At 44.8% G+C, this 16,768-nt stretch overlaps 1 protein-coding gene across 2 annotated transcripts in view; it reads left to right on the forward strand.

Annotated features, from left to right (window-relative positions):
• Positions 1-9,705, forward strand: part of LOC309696469 (low-density lipoprotein receptor-related protein 1-like) — a 79,604-nt gene extending 69,899 nt beyond the window's left edge. The window contains exons 69-90 of one of the 2 annotated variants that reach the window (XM_082517717.1): positions 107-213; positions 307-439; positions 579-701; positions 810-932; positions 1,025-1,162; positions 1,269-1,406; positions 1,520-1,639; positions 1,741-1,988; positions 2,075-2,253; positions 2,339-2,445; positions 2,551-2,670; positions 2,771-2,947; positions 3,099-3,239; positions 3,326-3,499; positions 4,333-4,494; positions 4,601-4,772; positions 5,022-5,123; positions 5,228-5,292; positions 5,383-5,476; positions 5,605-5,643; positions 6,314-6,458; positions 7,555-9,705. In XM_082517717.1, coding sequence (XP_082373843.1) covers positions 107-213; positions 307-439; positions 579-701; positions 810-932; positions 1,025-1,162; positions 1,269-1,406; positions 1,520-1,639; positions 1,741-1,988; positions 2,075-2,253; positions 2,339-2,445; positions 2,551-2,670; positions 2,771-2,947; positions 3,099-3,239; positions 3,326-3,499; positions 4,333-4,494; positions 4,601-4,772; positions 5,022-5,123; positions 5,228-5,292; positions 5,383-5,476; positions 5,605-5,643; positions 6,314-6,458; positions 7,555-7,692 — 2,945 coding nt within the window. In that variant the 3' untranslated portion in view covers positions 7,693-9,705. The remainder of the gene's footprint in view (positions 1-106; positions 214-306; positions 440-578; positions 702-809; positions 933-1,024; positions 1,163-1,268; positions 1,407-1,519; positions 1,640-1,740; positions 1,989-2,074; positions 2,254-2,338; positions 2,446-2,550; positions 2,671-2,770; positions 2,948-3,098; positions 3,240-3,325; positions 3,500-4,332; positions 4,495-4,600; positions 4,773-5,021; positions 5,124-5,227; positions 5,293-5,382; positions 5,477-5,604; positions 5,644-6,313; positions 6,459-7,554) is intronic. The other variant, XM_082517716.1, reaches the window with a different exon arrangement.
• Positions 9,706-16,768: the final 7,063 nt, after the last annotated feature.

Consider the following 16,768-nt stretch of genomic DNA (forward strand, 5'->3'; position numbering starts at 1 on the left):
CATGTAATTGTTACACTCTTTGTCTTGTGCTGAAGGGTAAAACGGCCATAGCTCACCGCAACTGTGCTCATGTTGTCAGTGACACAAGCCTTGTGTTCTTCTGTAGTGCCTCGACAGTGTTCAGAAAGCGAGTTTGCCTGCACCAACGGCCGTTGCATTGCTGGGAGGTGGAAGTGCGATGGAGACCATGACTGTGCGGACGGATCTGATGAGGTTGGATCTGTTGAAATTGTTTGGAAAAGAAAAAAATCCTTTTTGCACTTCCTGTTATGTCTGTGTTTATGATGGACTATGATGTTTCTTTAGCATGGCTGTGATCTGAAGTGTGACCAGGACCAGTTCTCGTGTAAGAATGGACACTGTATTCCGATCCGCTGGCGGTGTGATGCTGATCCTGACTGCATGGACGGCAGCGATGAGGAAAACTGTGGCAGTGCTGGTAAGCATATTTCTGTGGGTGTGTCATTTTTAAGAGAAAAGTAGATCCCAGATGCCTTAAAGCTGACTCGCAACAAATGAGCTTGTATCAGGTTTTACACGAGCACATACCGGTAGTAAAAATCAGTTTCTTCCTGCAGCTGGCCGTCACTGCCCCCTGGATGAGTTCCAGTGTAACAACACTCTGTGCAAGCCCCTCGCCTGGAAGTGTGATGGAGAGGATGACTGTGGGGACAACTCTGATGAGAAACCCGAAGAATGCAGTGAGTTTTGCCGTCTTGCTGATCAAAATCATGTTGAATTCCTATTGCATTTTTTTCTTCTCACCTATTTTTCTTTCCTCTTCCCTTCTCTTTCCGTCCAACTCTTAGGGAAGTTCCAGTGTCCGCCGACAAGAGCGTTCCGCTGCCAAAATGACCGTGTGTGTCTGCAAGTGTCAAGGAGGTGTGACGGCGTTAATAATTGTGGAGACAACAGCGATGAACTGAACTGCCGTAAGTTAGGAAGTTGTTCTGGTTATAAAATCTCCTACTTCCTCATCTTTGACTGAGGAGATGCTGACTTATGTCTGCGTTTTTGTCAACAGAGGCTCCTCCATCTGTTCCCACGTGTGAGAAAGACGAGTTCTTGTGCTCCAATGGCAGATGCATCAGCTCCAGTCTGCGCTGTAACTTCTTTAATGATTGCGAAGACTATGGCTCTGATGAGATCAACTGCAAAACGGGTAGATCTTCACTCACTTCTGCATAACTGACCATGGACCTAAGGTCTGAAAGTTTTACCCTTTAAATCCACAGGCTTATCTTTCACTTGTGTTTTTTGTCCTATAGACACAAAGCTAAACGACTGTCGGAGTAACACAACTCAGTGTGGTGATGGAGATGAGGCCCACTGTGTCACCAATGGCACAGACTCCTTCTGCTCCTGCAAACCAGGCTTCCAAAAGATAGGACACCACACCTGTGGAGGTACACGCAGAAAGTGCATCATGACAGCTCTTAACCCTCAATGTAGAGGGTAAGGGCTGGGCAATATTTTTACATTTCATGTGACTTTCTTTTTCTTTTCTCATATTTTTAAGATAAGAACGAGTGTCTGCAGTTTGGAGTCTGTTCCCACATCTGCAATAACACCAAAGGCTCCTACAAATGCAGCTGCCACAAGTACTTCACCAGGATAAATGACACCTGCAAGGCTGACAGTAAATGCGCTGCTTATTTTATTAAGTATTTTATCAAGTCTTGTAATAATTGTTCACTTCAAGGTGAGCGTCACTGCAACGGTTTCTCTCTTTCCTTCCAGACATGAACAGCAGTCGGCAGATTCTATACATCGCTGACGACAATGAAATCCGAAGCCTTGACCCCGGCATGCCCAACTGGCGCTATGAGCAGACCTTCCAGGGTGATGCCAGTGTGCGCATTGATGCGATGGACCTGCACGTCAAGACCAACCGCATCTTCTGGACCAACTGGCACACGGGGCGCATCTCCTCCTACGAGCTTCCAGGATCATCCTCATCGTCATCTTCTAGCATCAACAACCTGCAGGTAATGCTGGTCAAATAATGCAAAATCTCTAGAGCACCAATATACACGCCATCATTCAAACACCTCAACTTTGTGCTTTTATCCAGATCAAAGACCTGAAGATGCCCCGTGGTATTGCTGTGGACTGGGTGGCTGGTAACCTGTACTGGACTGACTCAGGCCGAGATGTAATTGAAGTGGCTCAGTTGTCAGGCCAGCATTCCAAGACCCTCATCTACGGCATGATAGACGAGCCTTATGCCATTGTAGTGAATCCACAGAGAGGGTAAATGGATCATTCTTTTAAGGATTTCTTTTTCTGTTGTCTTATATTTTGCACATATGTGTTCTGACTCTGGATTTTTTATTAGTACCATGTACTGGGCAGACTGGGGCAACCACCCTAAAATTGAGACGGCCGCCATGGACGGCACTCTAAGACAAACACTCGTCCAGGAGAACATCCAGTGGCCGACAGGTAAGTACTGCTCCGAGTCTGAATTTATTTGAATCCAGATACGCATAATTATTCATCCACACAGTGTAACATTCTCATTAAGGCTCTCTAATTGTGCCTCTGCAGGCTTAGCTGTGGACTACTTCAATGAGCGTCTTTACTGGGCAGATGCTAAACTATCAGTCATCGGCAGTGTTCGTCTGGATGGCTCTGACCCTATCGTTGCTGTCTCTGGCATCAAAAACAGTTGAGTTTATTCTGCAACTTTCCAGACTACATGCAAGTTTGCTAATGTGACATTAACACTTGCCCGCCCATATGTATTTTGCACTTTTTTCCCCTCTAGATTTGCTCCATCCATTCAGCATAGATATCTTTGAGGACTACATTTATGGGGTCACATATATTAACAACTTTGTCTTCCGGGTCAACAAGTTTGGTAAAGGCCCTATGGAGAATCTCACCACAGGCATCAACCATGCTACAGACATAGTCCTGTATCACCGTTACAAGCAGCCAGAGAGTGAGTATCAAACATATTGCTGGTTGATTTGTCCAAGGATTTTTCTTCACACATAGTCTGCTTCAGTCTTAATTTAAAATGGACACCACACACCTTGTTTTGATGCACGCTTTATGGATTTTCTCACTGGTCATGTTTCTCTCTGCACCAGTGACTAACCCGTGTGACAGAAAGAAGTGTGAGTGGCTGTGTCTCCTCAGCCCCAGTGGGCCGGTGTGCACCTGCCCTAACAACTACGTTGCAGACAACGGCACATGTGCGGAGAGACCAAACCCCACCCAGTCACCGTTCTGTATGTACACTACATAAACAAGTGGCTTCCCTTCTAGCAAGGTTAACATGTACACACTAAATTCAAAGTGCCGTGTCCTTTGACAGCCCCGCCCTCAGTTCCGTGCGATATCCAGTGTCAGAACGGTGGGAGCTGCTTCTTCAACGACCGTCAGGTGGCAAAGTGTCGCTGCCAGCCCAGCTACATAGGCGAGAGATGTGAAATCAACCAATGCAGGGACTACTGTAAGAACGGAGGCACCTGCACTGCTTCTCATGCCGGTGAGAGATTCAATTCAAGGTTTATCATACGGCACCAAAGCACAACAATGGTCGCCTCAAGGCATTTTTATACTGTGTGGTAAAGACGCCACAGTCTAAGCCAATGATGACTCCGGAGATGGTAATGTTGGTCTGTCTGATTTGTGTTATTCAGGACAAAGTATCTCAACAGGTTTTGCATGAAATAACATCAACATTTACATTTCTCATACCCAGAGGAGAAACTCTCCTTTGGAAGAGCTGTTTTTTCTTCTTCTTGTGCCACAGTGAATTTGGCCAAACTATTGAATTGCTTGCCATAAAGTTTCTTCTAGACCTTAATAACACAATCCTTTGACATTATCCTTCTTCAGGCTAAAAAAAAAAAAATTTCAGTTGATCCAGTGCTTTGGCTGACGATCATCAGCCTGAGCTGTACCCTGAGTTTACTGCTGATTAGCAAACGTTACTGTGCTAATCAGGTTGAATTTGACGTGCCAAGGCTTTTGATCACAGGAAAGAAGCTTTTTTCCCGCCCCTATTCCAAGAATTGTTTAAATCATTAAAAAAAATCCACTCTTTTGATGTCTGTCTTCAGTACTCATTAGTGATAGCAATTACAGGCTGCAGCAGAAGGCATGAATTCCACATATTTCCAAACCTTTGTCTCACTGGCACTTCACTGGTTCTGTCATGTGTGCAAACCAGTGGAATTTCTAGTTTAAGAAACCTGAGAAGGAACTGAGTCAGCAGTTTTGGTTGTGTTTTTGTCAAATGTTAAATGAAATGTAATACTTAAAATTTCAGTTTTATTCAACATTTATATCTTTATATATTTTAATTGTGTATTCTAGGGTTGCCAACTTGCAGATGTCCTAAAGGCTTCACAGGGCCAAACTGCAATCGCCACACTTGTCAGGACAACTGCCTGAATGGAGGCACGTGCTTGGTCAGTAGAGGCAACCAGCCAACCTGCAGTTGCCTGCCAGAGTACCTGGGAGACCAGTGTCAGTACAGTAAGTAAAAGCACCTGAGGATGTTTCTGTTTCTTTAATAGATTGCTAAGCAGGGTATTTTGCATCAACAGTATGTGACCCTCTTCTCTTTCTTTGCTGTCTTAAGGTAAATGTGAAGGCTTCTGCGAGAATGGTGGAACCTGCTTACAGACCTCCAACGGCACCAAACTTTGTCTGTGCCCCACCAAGTACGTCGGGCACCAGTGTGAGCTGGACAAATGTCAGTTCTGCGGAACGGGCAAATGTTTGACGTCAGCCTCAGGGGAGGTTTCCTGCAGGTGAGTATCGTGTGGGACGTGGTTACTGTGCTACATCGATTAGACTTGGATTTGTAAATATTTGCTGGCTTTTATTTTGAACTGCCAGAATATTCTTCACCCAAGGTCACCCAGCAATCTGTGGATTTTGTGCTTCCTAACAGTGCACAGCATGGAATATATCATTCTGAAATCGTGGGAATCATTATTATTATTGTTATTCTGCTGCATTAGGATCTTCTTTAATATTTTTTTCCTGTATGTTTGAAGCTGTCCAAATGGTCAGATCCAACCCAGCTGCTATACCTGTTCAAACTACTGCGCACATGGACAGTGTTCAGTAGACAATCGCACACTGCTGCCACAGTGCACGTAAGATCCCAGTAGACATTAACAGGCATATATATAATATTTTATTGTTTTAATGTCCGCTTAGCACACTTACCCACATATCCACTGTGTACCTCTATAACCAGGTGTGCTGTTGGATGGAGGGGATACAGATGTGATATCACAGCTCCTATAGAGTCTTCTAGTGGTAGTAAGTCAGCCACTCCCTGACCAAATCAAAGTTTGTTCATAGAACATGCACTTTGGTCCTATTTGCTTATCATTATTTGTTCACTCATAGGTACTGCGTCAATCATCGTCCCAGTGCTGCTGCTGCTGTTGCTGGCATTGCTGGTGGTTGGTGCCATCTTGTGGTACAAGCAGAGAATGCGTGGGTGAGTACTAGTTCGGGACGCTTTTTCATCTTTAAAAAATTCAAACTCCATTTGTCATCTGGTCCTCACCGTTCTGGTCTTTCTTTCTCTCTTACCTTTTGATAACCATCTATTTCCCTGTCTCCCAGGTCTCTATGCCCGGGCAAATCTCGTTCTCAGTGCTCGCGGTAACTTGATAGGGTTACATAATTCACCTGTTGACCCCCAATTCCTCTCCTCTCCTTTCCCTAAAATACAGTCAGACTGCCTTTGCTATGCTTTTGTCTATCCTTTTGTCCATTCTGTCGTTCAGTGCCGAAATCTTTCCATTGTCCTCGCTTGCCATCTTCTGTTTGGCTTCCATGGGGTTTCCCACCCAACAACACAGGGGGCCTACTCACTCTGGAATAGCTCTGGTGATGCACGAGTAGTTGAACTTTTGACGTCCTCCCATTGTCCTCCATGCCTTTCCCTGTTTACATTTGTAAATATTAGGCTCAGGCAATGTGCTTGCAGAGTAAAATGTATAACTGTGCATCTCTGAAAAATGTTTATATGCTTGCAAACAGCCGAATATTTGCAATCTAATCCAGCATTCTCCGCAATGGACATGCTGCAGTATATTCGATAGGTTTGATCAAATGGCCTTTTGACACAAAAGCTCATTTGAAAACCTTTGATATATGTTGTCTTGTTCTTGTCAATTGTACATAGCCAGTGCTGAGTGAATTTATGATATGGGTTTATGATAAGACACCTTTTAGTCACTCTAGCTTTCTTCTGAGGTTAGCACATCAATTCTTTTAAACAAGGGTCTGAATCTGCTTCTAAGATAATTGTTGATCTGTTTCTCTGCAGTGCCAAGGGCTTCCAGCACCACCGAATGACCAACGGGGCCATGAATGTTGAGATTGGAAACCCTGCCTATAAGATCTATGAAGGAGATCCTGATGATGATGCTGGGGAACTTCTGGACTCCGACTTTGCTTTAGACCCAGACAAGGTAACAAAGCTTAAAAAAGCAGTTTCATTACAAAATATCTGAAAATGCCTGGTAGTGGCTAACCATGCAGATATTTCCACATTTATGAGTCCTTTTGTGAGTTTTTTTTTTTTTTTAATGAATTGGTTTTGGTTGTGGAGTCATTATAGACAGTAAATAGACCCTTCTTTGTGATCTAAAGAACACTGGATGAAAGTAGCTGGGTTTCTCAATATATTCCTGTCCTTTGGACGTCTAGTGAAAAACAGTTTTCTGTCTTGACTGATCTGTAATCACTTTTCTACATTTATATCCAGTTTTTTGCCATCGAGATCACCACAGTCCAAATGCAAAAGCTTTAAAGCAAGACTTAGGAAACCAGTGGGTGTCGTTATGGTATTTACTTCTGGCATCTGTAATGAATTTTGGAATGAATATTGTTAGAATTATGTGAATCATATACTTTAGTTCTGATGAGTGGCTCCATAGTCTCATGGTTTACACGTTGTGGCTCGAGTGGTTTGTATACAGATCAATGCTTGGGCAAGATACTGAACCCTGAGTTACCTCTGTGTGTGTGAATGCATTCAGCAGATAAAAGCACAAGGCACTATATAAATACCATTTCTTTTACATTCACCTAAGAAGTGAAAAAATCTCCAGTTTAATCCCAGCTGGAGACAAAAATCCCTTGGGGGTGTCAGGAACGGAAATCCACTGTGAATAAGGGGAGCAGCTGAATAAAGCTTTTATGCTGGAGCCCTCATGGTCACTATATTCAAACACTTTTCACCACAATCATAAAACATCAAATGAGGAATTGTCCATAAAGTCCTGAGTGCTTAAAAAGAAGTTGCAAGTTCTTCACTGGAAATACACCTACTGGTTTGTTGGGGGCAGATGATTAGTGCCCAGACTTTCAGAAACAAATAACCAAACACAGAAAACATAACAAACCACAAATGTCTGCCAGGGTTTCAGCACTGAGCTGGGAAACATCTTGTTATTTATGCGAGCTGAGCCTATTTGAATAAGAAAAATACTGCTTCTTTCACAATATACCAAATCTTTTCATTTCTTTTGCCTGAGTCACTGAGAAATTTTCTTCACTCCGCAGCCCACCAACTTCACGAACCCAGTGTATGCCACCCTGTACATGGGTGCCCACAACAGCCGCAATTCTCTGGCGAGCACTGATGAAAAGAAGGAGCTCCTCTCCCAGGTTGACGAGGACATGAGCGACCCCCTGGCATAGACCTCGGCATGGACTGAACTCTGCCAACATTGCCCTGCCTCGCCCAACCTAGAGCCAGCGAGCTCTCTCATTTTATGCCTTTACCAACTGAAAAGAAAAGCAACAAAAAAACATAAAAACGAGAACACTGTATAAAATGTATAAAATGAAGAACTACTTTTTTTAAGTGATTGCAGTATTATATTTTGTTCTTTGACAAAAAGGAAAACAAATCCTCTGGTGACGGAAAAGAAACCATTTTATAGACATTTTATCCAGTTCTTTTTCATTTTGCTCACTTCCTCACAACTTCTCTCTCTCTCACACACACACACACACACACACACACACACACACACACACACACACACACACACACACAGCTTTCTCACGCATTCAGCCACTACCTCTGTGCAAATGTAAAAGATACAAATGGCAGTGGAACAATTTTAATTTTTTTTATTTTTGTATAAATTGTGTAGGGGAAAAGAGAAAAAAACCATTTTTGTTCCATCCTAGAAAATGTTGCCAAGTCTTCGTTGTTCATGAAAGAGAGGAGATGCGTCAGTGCTCACCACGAATGCTTCCTGGATGCTGGTTCACATTTTGTGTATATGTATGTTTGCTACTGGAGGTCTTAGAGGGAAAGGCGAGGTGATGTTTAACTGCACGTGTATGCACAAGAGACTCGGCATCTGATCTGTTGTTGCAAAGAGCTACATTCAAGTGATTGTCTTTTACCTCCTTGCACAGACTAAAGTTACATATATATATATATATTATAAATATATATATTTCCATATATATGAACCTATTAACAAAGTGTCTTGAAAATATACCCAGGAATACAAACATCAGTAACAAATAGCAGTCTGTACTTTTTAATGTTTTTCTTTTGTTTTTTTTAAGTCATTGTATAATTGACATACTTTGTGTCACCGATGAATGAATCATGGCAGTGTGTTAGTGTGCGCTGGATGAAGATGATTGTAATTAAGTCCACATTCCAGGATGAAAAAGCCTGGGATGATATCCGTGGCCTTGGATTAGCCTACTGCAGGACACCCTGGACAGGAGCTGGGGCTTTGTTCTGAAACTCTTCTGGAGTAGAGACAAGCTTCTGTGAATTTCCGGTCATCCTCTAAAAAAAAAAAGAACCTGCGACCAGTAATTAGCCGAGAACGGTTGCTTTCAACTTTTGTTCCTCGTCTTTTGATTGTAAACATACTTTCAGGAAAGGCCAGGGAGACCGTCTGATGGTACGTACTTCTGTGGGAGGTTGGATTTTTTTTTCTTTCCTTCACTGTATGTAATTACATGGACATGTAATTTAGGTTAATGCTCATTGTTAAGTGCATTCTCAGGAAGGAGACTGATCGGCTTCCTGATAAGCATTCCTTTCTCCATTCCTTTGCTTTGCTGCTAACCATCCGGATTTTTAGTCTGGGAAGTGTGGCTCTATGTCTCACTGCTCACCGTATTGCTTTTAATCACCTCAGCTTGTCAGCCATACCTACCATATCACTGCATGGTGCTCACACACACACAGACACACTTAACCAAGAGGAAACTCTGGCTTTAGTCCTCAAATGTTAACAGTATTCATCACATTTTTTCTTTAAATTCTGTTTTTTTTTCTTGCTTATTTGCTTTTAACATCCTGCTCTGTTAAATCGCCATGTAAGTTGGAACAATCATATTTCATTTGGAGAATTTCTTTAACTGGCAAAAACCCACGTTTGTGGTTCTGATTGTTTTGTTATAATTCGATTTCTTTTTGATATAAGGAATTAAATGGATTTTTATAGTAGAAATGTACGATGGCCGTGTCTGTCATTTGGAAAGATGGAGAGGAGAAGCAGTCTACTTCATACTTCAGTACATTAGGAAATAGCCTCACTTATCATTAAAGAATGAAGAAATAAAACACAAACATGTAGAAAGCACTTGTTTGGATGTTGCTTAATCTGGAAAGGCTTCTGAATTGTAATGAAAGTCTTTGGTCTTGTTACATAAATCATCATATTTATTAAACAGGAAGTGTTGTCTTTCAGTCAACAGACAATCCCAAGAATAGCTTTTTCTTAAAAAAAAAAGTATGTTTCTTTTGATTTCAGTACACACAAGAATAGTGTTTTATACAATCTTGAGCCAAATTTAAGTAGTGTTAAGATGTATTGCTCCCTTTGTGCCAATGTCATGCAAGTCTCTAAAGCTGTTAGGAGGAATAATCTGTATTAAAACGGATAAGAAAAAGGAGCTTTAAATGCACTTAATCCTTCATCTGTTAATAATACATTTAGAGCAGGCTAACCAAACAGCAAGTGTGCCTTTGAAACAGTAGTCCACCTGGAGTCTCCTTCATGCGTCTGTCACCTCCTAACTGTCACGCACGGTGTGACAGGAAGTGTTATCAAGGCACGTAATATTCTGTTTTTAACCACCACTTGGTCAAGGCACAAAACTCTGGGGACTCTCGTGTCAGCTGTTCTGATGTACTAGAGGTAAAAAGGAACTAACATACCTTTAAGCTTTTTTTGTGCCTTCAACTTGCATATTGTTGTCAGGATTATAAGGCTAATGTTATATTACAAGGCGGTAAAAAATACAATCTTTACCAAGTGAAAGATGTAAAATAAACAAATTATGGCTGACTGACGAGAAATAACACAAAAAGGCACTTCTTAAGCGGAACATCAAACTTTGGATTAATTTGGTTTGTCTAGCTTGACAAGAAGAACCAGTACAGTGATGGTCTTTGCTCCCAGATACAATCAAAATAAACAATATTAAGTCTGATTGAAGGCGTCTCGAAGACTTGGCGTAACGCTGCGAAACAGTCCACGAATGTCTGTTATAACATCGCACCTCCTCTGTTATTTGCAGGAGGCTTTTGCAGGTGTCTTAAAGGCAGGCGTCCCAGCAGCAGCAGAAGAGTCGGCAATTTATCTTGGCTGCCTCCCAGTTTAAATCCTGCTATGACTGCGTAACCTTCGGATATTAATGGGTTTTAGGAATGTCCACATTAAGATCCACATGCTAGCAGGCACTTGTTAGTGAAAGCACAATTCCTCCTCCAGTCCTCAGATGGCCTCACCTGTGCTCTGGTCATCCTCCCAAAGGTCAGTGCCGACAGAGCAGGGAAAGCCTTCTGCTCGCGGTGACGAAGGAGTAGTAGCGCGTTGTGCTTCTGTAATCATGCCTGCTCATTTAAAGTGGTTGTAAAAGGGCATCCATAAATAAATAAATTACCGGGCTAAAACAAGGGCTTTGTCCTGTCCTCGCTTTTCAGTCTTTGTGATCTGCAGCCTCAGGGTTGAGATGCGCCACTGGGACAAAGGGAAGGGTTATAATAGGGAGGGGACTATAAGTGACGAATAAGTGGTTTAGGGTCTCTTCCAACCGCTCCGGATCAACGCGTCCGCTCGCAGGAAAGGCTGGTTTCGGAGATCTGTGAGTAGGCATGGAGAGGGGGGGTGAGAGACAGGGGGACACACATGTTAGACGACCAAGAGGTCAATCTGGACATTTGCTTCTGTTTACATCTCAATTTCTTAAGAGTGTTTTTAAGCAAGAAGAGCAGAGGATGTACACTCAGTTCTCACTTTATTAGGTACACCTAATTTATATCAGTTGTTCCCTCATTTCTGTAAATGAGGTTAAGCTAAAAAAAGAAAAGCAAATAGGAACACCTTACTGTATAATGCAGTACATGAAAACAGCACCACAAACCATATTTCCTCTTTTTTACAATGAAGATGAAACTATGAAAAGTTGCCTTTATTGCAGGACTGTTGTTAGTCTGCATTAGTTTGAGCTCCCTAATAAACTGACAACTGAGTGTTTATTGTTATAATTTTCAAATCCAGAAAATCTGGAAACACTTGTGCAGTTAAAACTTTGGGTTAAAGCTGAAATTGTCCATAAGAGCTACAAAATTAGCAAATGTGGCAGGAATGCCACATTCCCATAGCCTTGTATTTCAACTGCTAGAAGTTGTGCTTCAAAACGGAGAAATTCAAGGCTTTGAGACGGTGATTTTGGCAAATCAGTAACACTAAACAATGAGGACGTTACAAAGTAACCACTCTGGTTACGATACAGTGGTCAACAAGCTCTTGAGTTTGCAGATTACCAAACAGGATGGCTGTCACAGAGGAAACAAAAGTGTGGATACAGACTGTGTTCACGTAAGTTTGATTCTGTTTTCTTCTAGAGCCTGTTGACCAAATAGCTGTTGAGCACACCGCAGATGACATTTAGCACAGACAAACATGGCGGACGCTGCCGACTGGTGAGAGGTAAATAAACAATGGACAACATGCAACACGTAACAGGAAGGGGTGAGGATGCCATGGGTTACCGGTCCGTTGCCATGGTAACCGGTCCGTTGCCATGGGTTACCTGTCCGTTGCCATGCGTTTACATGTGTTGTTATGGGTTAACTGTCCGTTGCCATGCGTTTACATGCGTTGTTATGGGTTAACTGTCCGTTGCCATGCGTTTACATGCGTTGTTATGGGTTAACTGTCCGTTGCCATGGTAACCGGTCCGTTGCCATGGGTTACCTGACCGTTGCCATGGGTTAACTGTCCGTTGCCATGCGTTAACTGTCCGTTGCCATGCGTTTACAAGCGTTGTTATGGGTTAACTGTCCGTTGCCATGGGTTAACTGTCCGTTGCCATGGGTTATCTGTCCGTTGCCATGCGTTTACATGCGTTGTTATGGGTTAACTGTCCGTTGCCATGGGTTACCGGTCCGTTGCCATGGTAACCGGTCCGTTGCCATGGGTTACCGGTCCGTTGCCATGGTAACCGGTCCGTTGCCATGGGTTAACTGTCCGTTGCCATGCGTTACCTGTCCGTTGCCATGCGTTTACATGTGTTGTTATGGGTTAACTGTCCGTTGCCATGCGTTTACATGCGTTGTTATGGGTTAACTGTCCGTTGCCATGGGTTATATGACCGTTGCCATGCGTTAACTGTCCGTTGCCATGCGTTACCTGTCCGTTGCCATGCGTTTACATGCGTTGTTATGGGTTAACTGTCCGTTGCCATGCGTTTACATGCGTTGTTATGGGTTAACTGTCCGTTGCCATGGGTTATCTGTCCGTTGCCATGCGTTTACATGCGTTGTTATGGGTTAACTGTCCGTTGCCATGGGTTACCGGTCCGTTGCCATGGTAACCGGTCCGTTGCCATGGGTTACCGGTCCGTTGCCATGGTAACCGGTCCGTTGCCATGGGTTAACTGTCCGTTGCCATGCGTTACCTGTCCGTTGCCATGCGTTTACATGTGTTGTTATGGGTTAACTGTCCGTTGCCATGCGTTTACATGCGTTGTTATGGGTTAACTGTCCGTTGCCATGGGTTACCGGTCCGTTGCCATGGAAACCGGTCCGTTGCCATGGAAACCGGTCCGTTGCCATGGTAACCGGTCCGTTGCCATGGTAACCGGTCCGTTGCCATGGGTTACCTGACCGTTGCCATGGGTTAACTGTCCGTTGCCATGGGTTATATGACCGTTGCCATGGGTTAACTGTTCGTTGCCATGCGTTAACTGTCCGTTGCCATGCGTTTACATGTGTTGTTATGGGTTAACTGTCCGTTGCCATGCGTTAACATGCGTTGTTATGGGTTAACTGTCCGTTGCCATGGGTTATATGACCGTTGCCATGGGTTAACTATCCGTTGCCATGCGTTAACTGTCCGTTGCCATGCGTTTACATGTGTTGTTATTGGTTAACTGTCCGTTGCCATGCGTTTACATGCGTTGTTATGGGTTAACTGTCCGTTGCCATGCGTTTACATGCGTTGTTATGGGTTAACTGTCCGTTGCCATGGGTTATATGACCGTTGCCATGCGTTAACTGTCCGTTGCCATGCGTTTACATGCGTTGTTATGGGTTAACTGTCTGTTGCCATGGGTTATCTGTCCGTTGCCATGCGTTTACATGCGTTGTTATGGGTTAACTGTCCGTTGCCATGCGTTTACATGCGTTGTTATGGGTTAACTGTCCGTTGCCATGCGTTTACATGCGTTGTTATGGGTTAACTGTCCGTTGCCATGGGTTACCGGTCCGTTGCCATGGTAACCGGTCCGTTGCCATGGGTTACCGGTCCGTTGCCATGGCAACCGGTCCGTTGCCATGGTAACCGGTCCGTTGCCATGGGTTACCTGACCGTTGCCATGGGTTAACTGTCCGTTGCCATGCGTTTACATGTGTTGTTATTGGTTGACTGTCCGTTGCCATGCGTTTACATGCGTTGTTATGGGTTAACTGTCCGTTGCCATGGGTTAACTGTCCGTTGCCATGCGTTTACATGCGTTGTTATGGGTTAAATGTCCGTTGCCATGCGTTAACATGCGTTGTTATGGGTTAACTGTCCGTTGCCATGGGTTATATGACCGTTGCCATGGGTTAACTGTCCGTTGCCATGCGTTAACTGTCCGTTGCCATGCGTTTACATGTGTTGTTATGGGTTAAATGTCCGTTGCCATGCGTTAACATGCGTTGTTATGGGTTAACTGTCCGTTGCCATGGGTTATATGACCGTTGCCATGCGTTAACTGTCCGTTGCCATGCGTTTACATGCGTTGTTATGGGTTAACTGTCCGTTGCCATGCGTTTACATGCGTTGTTATGGGTTAACTGTCCGTTGCCATGCGTTTACATGCGTTGTTATGGGTTAACTGTCCGTTGCCATGGGTTACCGGTCCGTTGCCATGGTAACCGGTCCGTTGCCATGGGTTACCGGTCCGTTGCCATGGCAACCGGTCCGTTGCCATGGGTTACCTGACCGTTGCCATGGGTTAACTGTCCGTTGCCATGCGTTAACTGTCCGTTGCCATGCGTTTACATGTGTTGTTATTGGTTAACTGTCCGTTGCCATGCGTTTACATGCGTTGTTATGGGTTAACTGTCCGTTGCCATGTGTTTACATGCGTTGTTATGGGTTAACTGTCCGTTGCCATGGGTTATATGACCGTTGCCATGGGTTAACTGTCCGTTGCCATGCGTTAACTGTCCGTTGCCATGCGTTTACATGCGTTGTTATGGGTTAACTGTCCGTTGCCATGCGTTTACATGCGTTGTTATGGGTTAACTGTCCGTTGCCATGCGTTTACATGCGTTGTTATGGGTTAACTGTCCGTTGCCATGGGTTACCGGTCCGTTGCCATGGGTAACCGGTCCGTTGCCATGGGTTACCGGTCCGTTGCCATGGTAACAGGTCCGTTGCCATGGCAACCGGTCCGTTGCCATGGGAAACCTGTCCGTTGCCATGGGTTACCTGACCGTTGCCATGGGTTAACTGTCCGTTGCCATGCGTTAACTGTCCGTTGCCATGCGTTTACATGCGTTGTTATGGGTTAACTGTCCGTTGCCATGTGTTTACATGCGTTGTTATGGGTTAACTGTCCGTTGCCATGGGTTACCTGACCGTTGCCATGGGTTAACTGTCCGTTGCCATGCGTTAACTGTCCGTTGCCATGCGTTTACATGCGTTGTTATGGGTTAACTGTCCGTTGCCATGCGTTTACATGCGTTGTTATGGGTTAACTGTCCGTTGCCATGGGTTACCAGTCCGTTGCCATGGTAACCGGTCCGTTGCCATGGGTTACCGGTCCGTTGCCATGGTAACCGGTCCGTTGCCATGGTAACCGGTCCGTTGCCATGGGTTACCTGACCGTTGCCATGGGTTAACTGTCCGTTGCCATGCGTTAACTGTCCGTTGCCATGCGTTTACATGCATTGTTATGGGTTAACTGTCCGTTGCCATGTGTTTACATGCGTTGTTATGGGTTAACTGTCCGTTGCCATGGGTTATATGACCGTTGCCATGGGTTAACTGTCCGTTGCCATGCGTTAACTGTCCGTTGCCATGCGTTTACATGCGTTGTTATGGGTTAATTGTCCGTTGCCATGCGTTAACTGTCCGTTGCCATGCGTTTACATGCGTTGTTATGGGTTAACTGTCCGTTGCCATGGGTTACCGGTCCGTTGCCATGGGTTACCGGTCCGTTGCCATGGTAACCGGTCCGTTGCCATGGGTTACCGGTCCGTTGCCATGGGTTAACTGTCCGTTGCCATGCGTTAACTGTCCGTTGCCATGCGTTTACATGCGTTGTTATGGGTTAACTGTCCGTTGCCATGGGTTACCAGTCCGTTGCCATGGTAACCGGTCCGTTGCCATGGGTTACCGGTCCGTTGCCATGGGTTACCGGTCCGTTGCCATGGTAACCGGTCCGTTGCCATGGGTTACCGGTCCGTTGCCATGGGTTAACTGTCCGTTGCCATGCGTTAACTGTCCGTTGCCATGCGTTTACATGCATTGTTATGGGTTAACTGTCCGTTGCCATGTGTTTACATGCGTTGTTATGGGTTAACTGTCCGTTGCCATGGGTTATATGACCGTTGCCATGGGTTAACTGTCCGTTGCCATGCGTTAACTGTCCGTTGCCATGCGTTTACATGCGTTGTTATGGGTTAATTGTCCGTTGCCATGCGTTTACATGCGTTGTTATGGGTTAACTGTCCGTTGCCATGTGTTTACATGTGTTGCCATGGGTTACCGGTCCGTTGCCATGGGTTACCGGTCCGTTGCCATGGCAACCGGTCCGTTGCCATGGCAACCTGTCCGTTGCCATGGGCAACCTGTCCGTTGCCATGGGTTAACTGTCCGTTGCCATGCGTTAACTGTCCGTTGCCATGCGTTTACATGTGTTGTTATTGGTTAACTGTCCGTTGCCATGCGTTTACATGCGTTGTTATGGGTTAACTGTCCGTTGCCATGGGTTATATGACCGTTGCCATGGGTTACCGGTCCGTTGCCATGGTAACCGGTCCGTTGCCATGGCAACCGGTCCGTTGCCATGGGTTACCTGACCGTTGCCATGGGTTAACTGTCCGTTGCCATGCGTTAACTGTCCGTTGCCATGCGTTTACATGTGTTGTTATTGGTTAACTGTCCGTTGCCATGCGTTTACATGCGTTGTTATGGGTTAACTGTCCGTTGCCATGGGTTATATGACCGTTGCCATGGGTTAACTGTCCGTTGCCATGCGTTAACTGTCCGTTGCCATGCATTTACATGCG

Source organism: Aulonocara stuartgranti, assembly GCF_965226115.1.
Source record: "Aulonocara stuartgranti genome assembly, chromosome: 20".
Lineage (NCBI taxonomy): Eukaryota > Metazoa > Chordata > Actinopteri > Cichliformes > Cichlidae > Aulonocara > Aulonocara stuartgranti.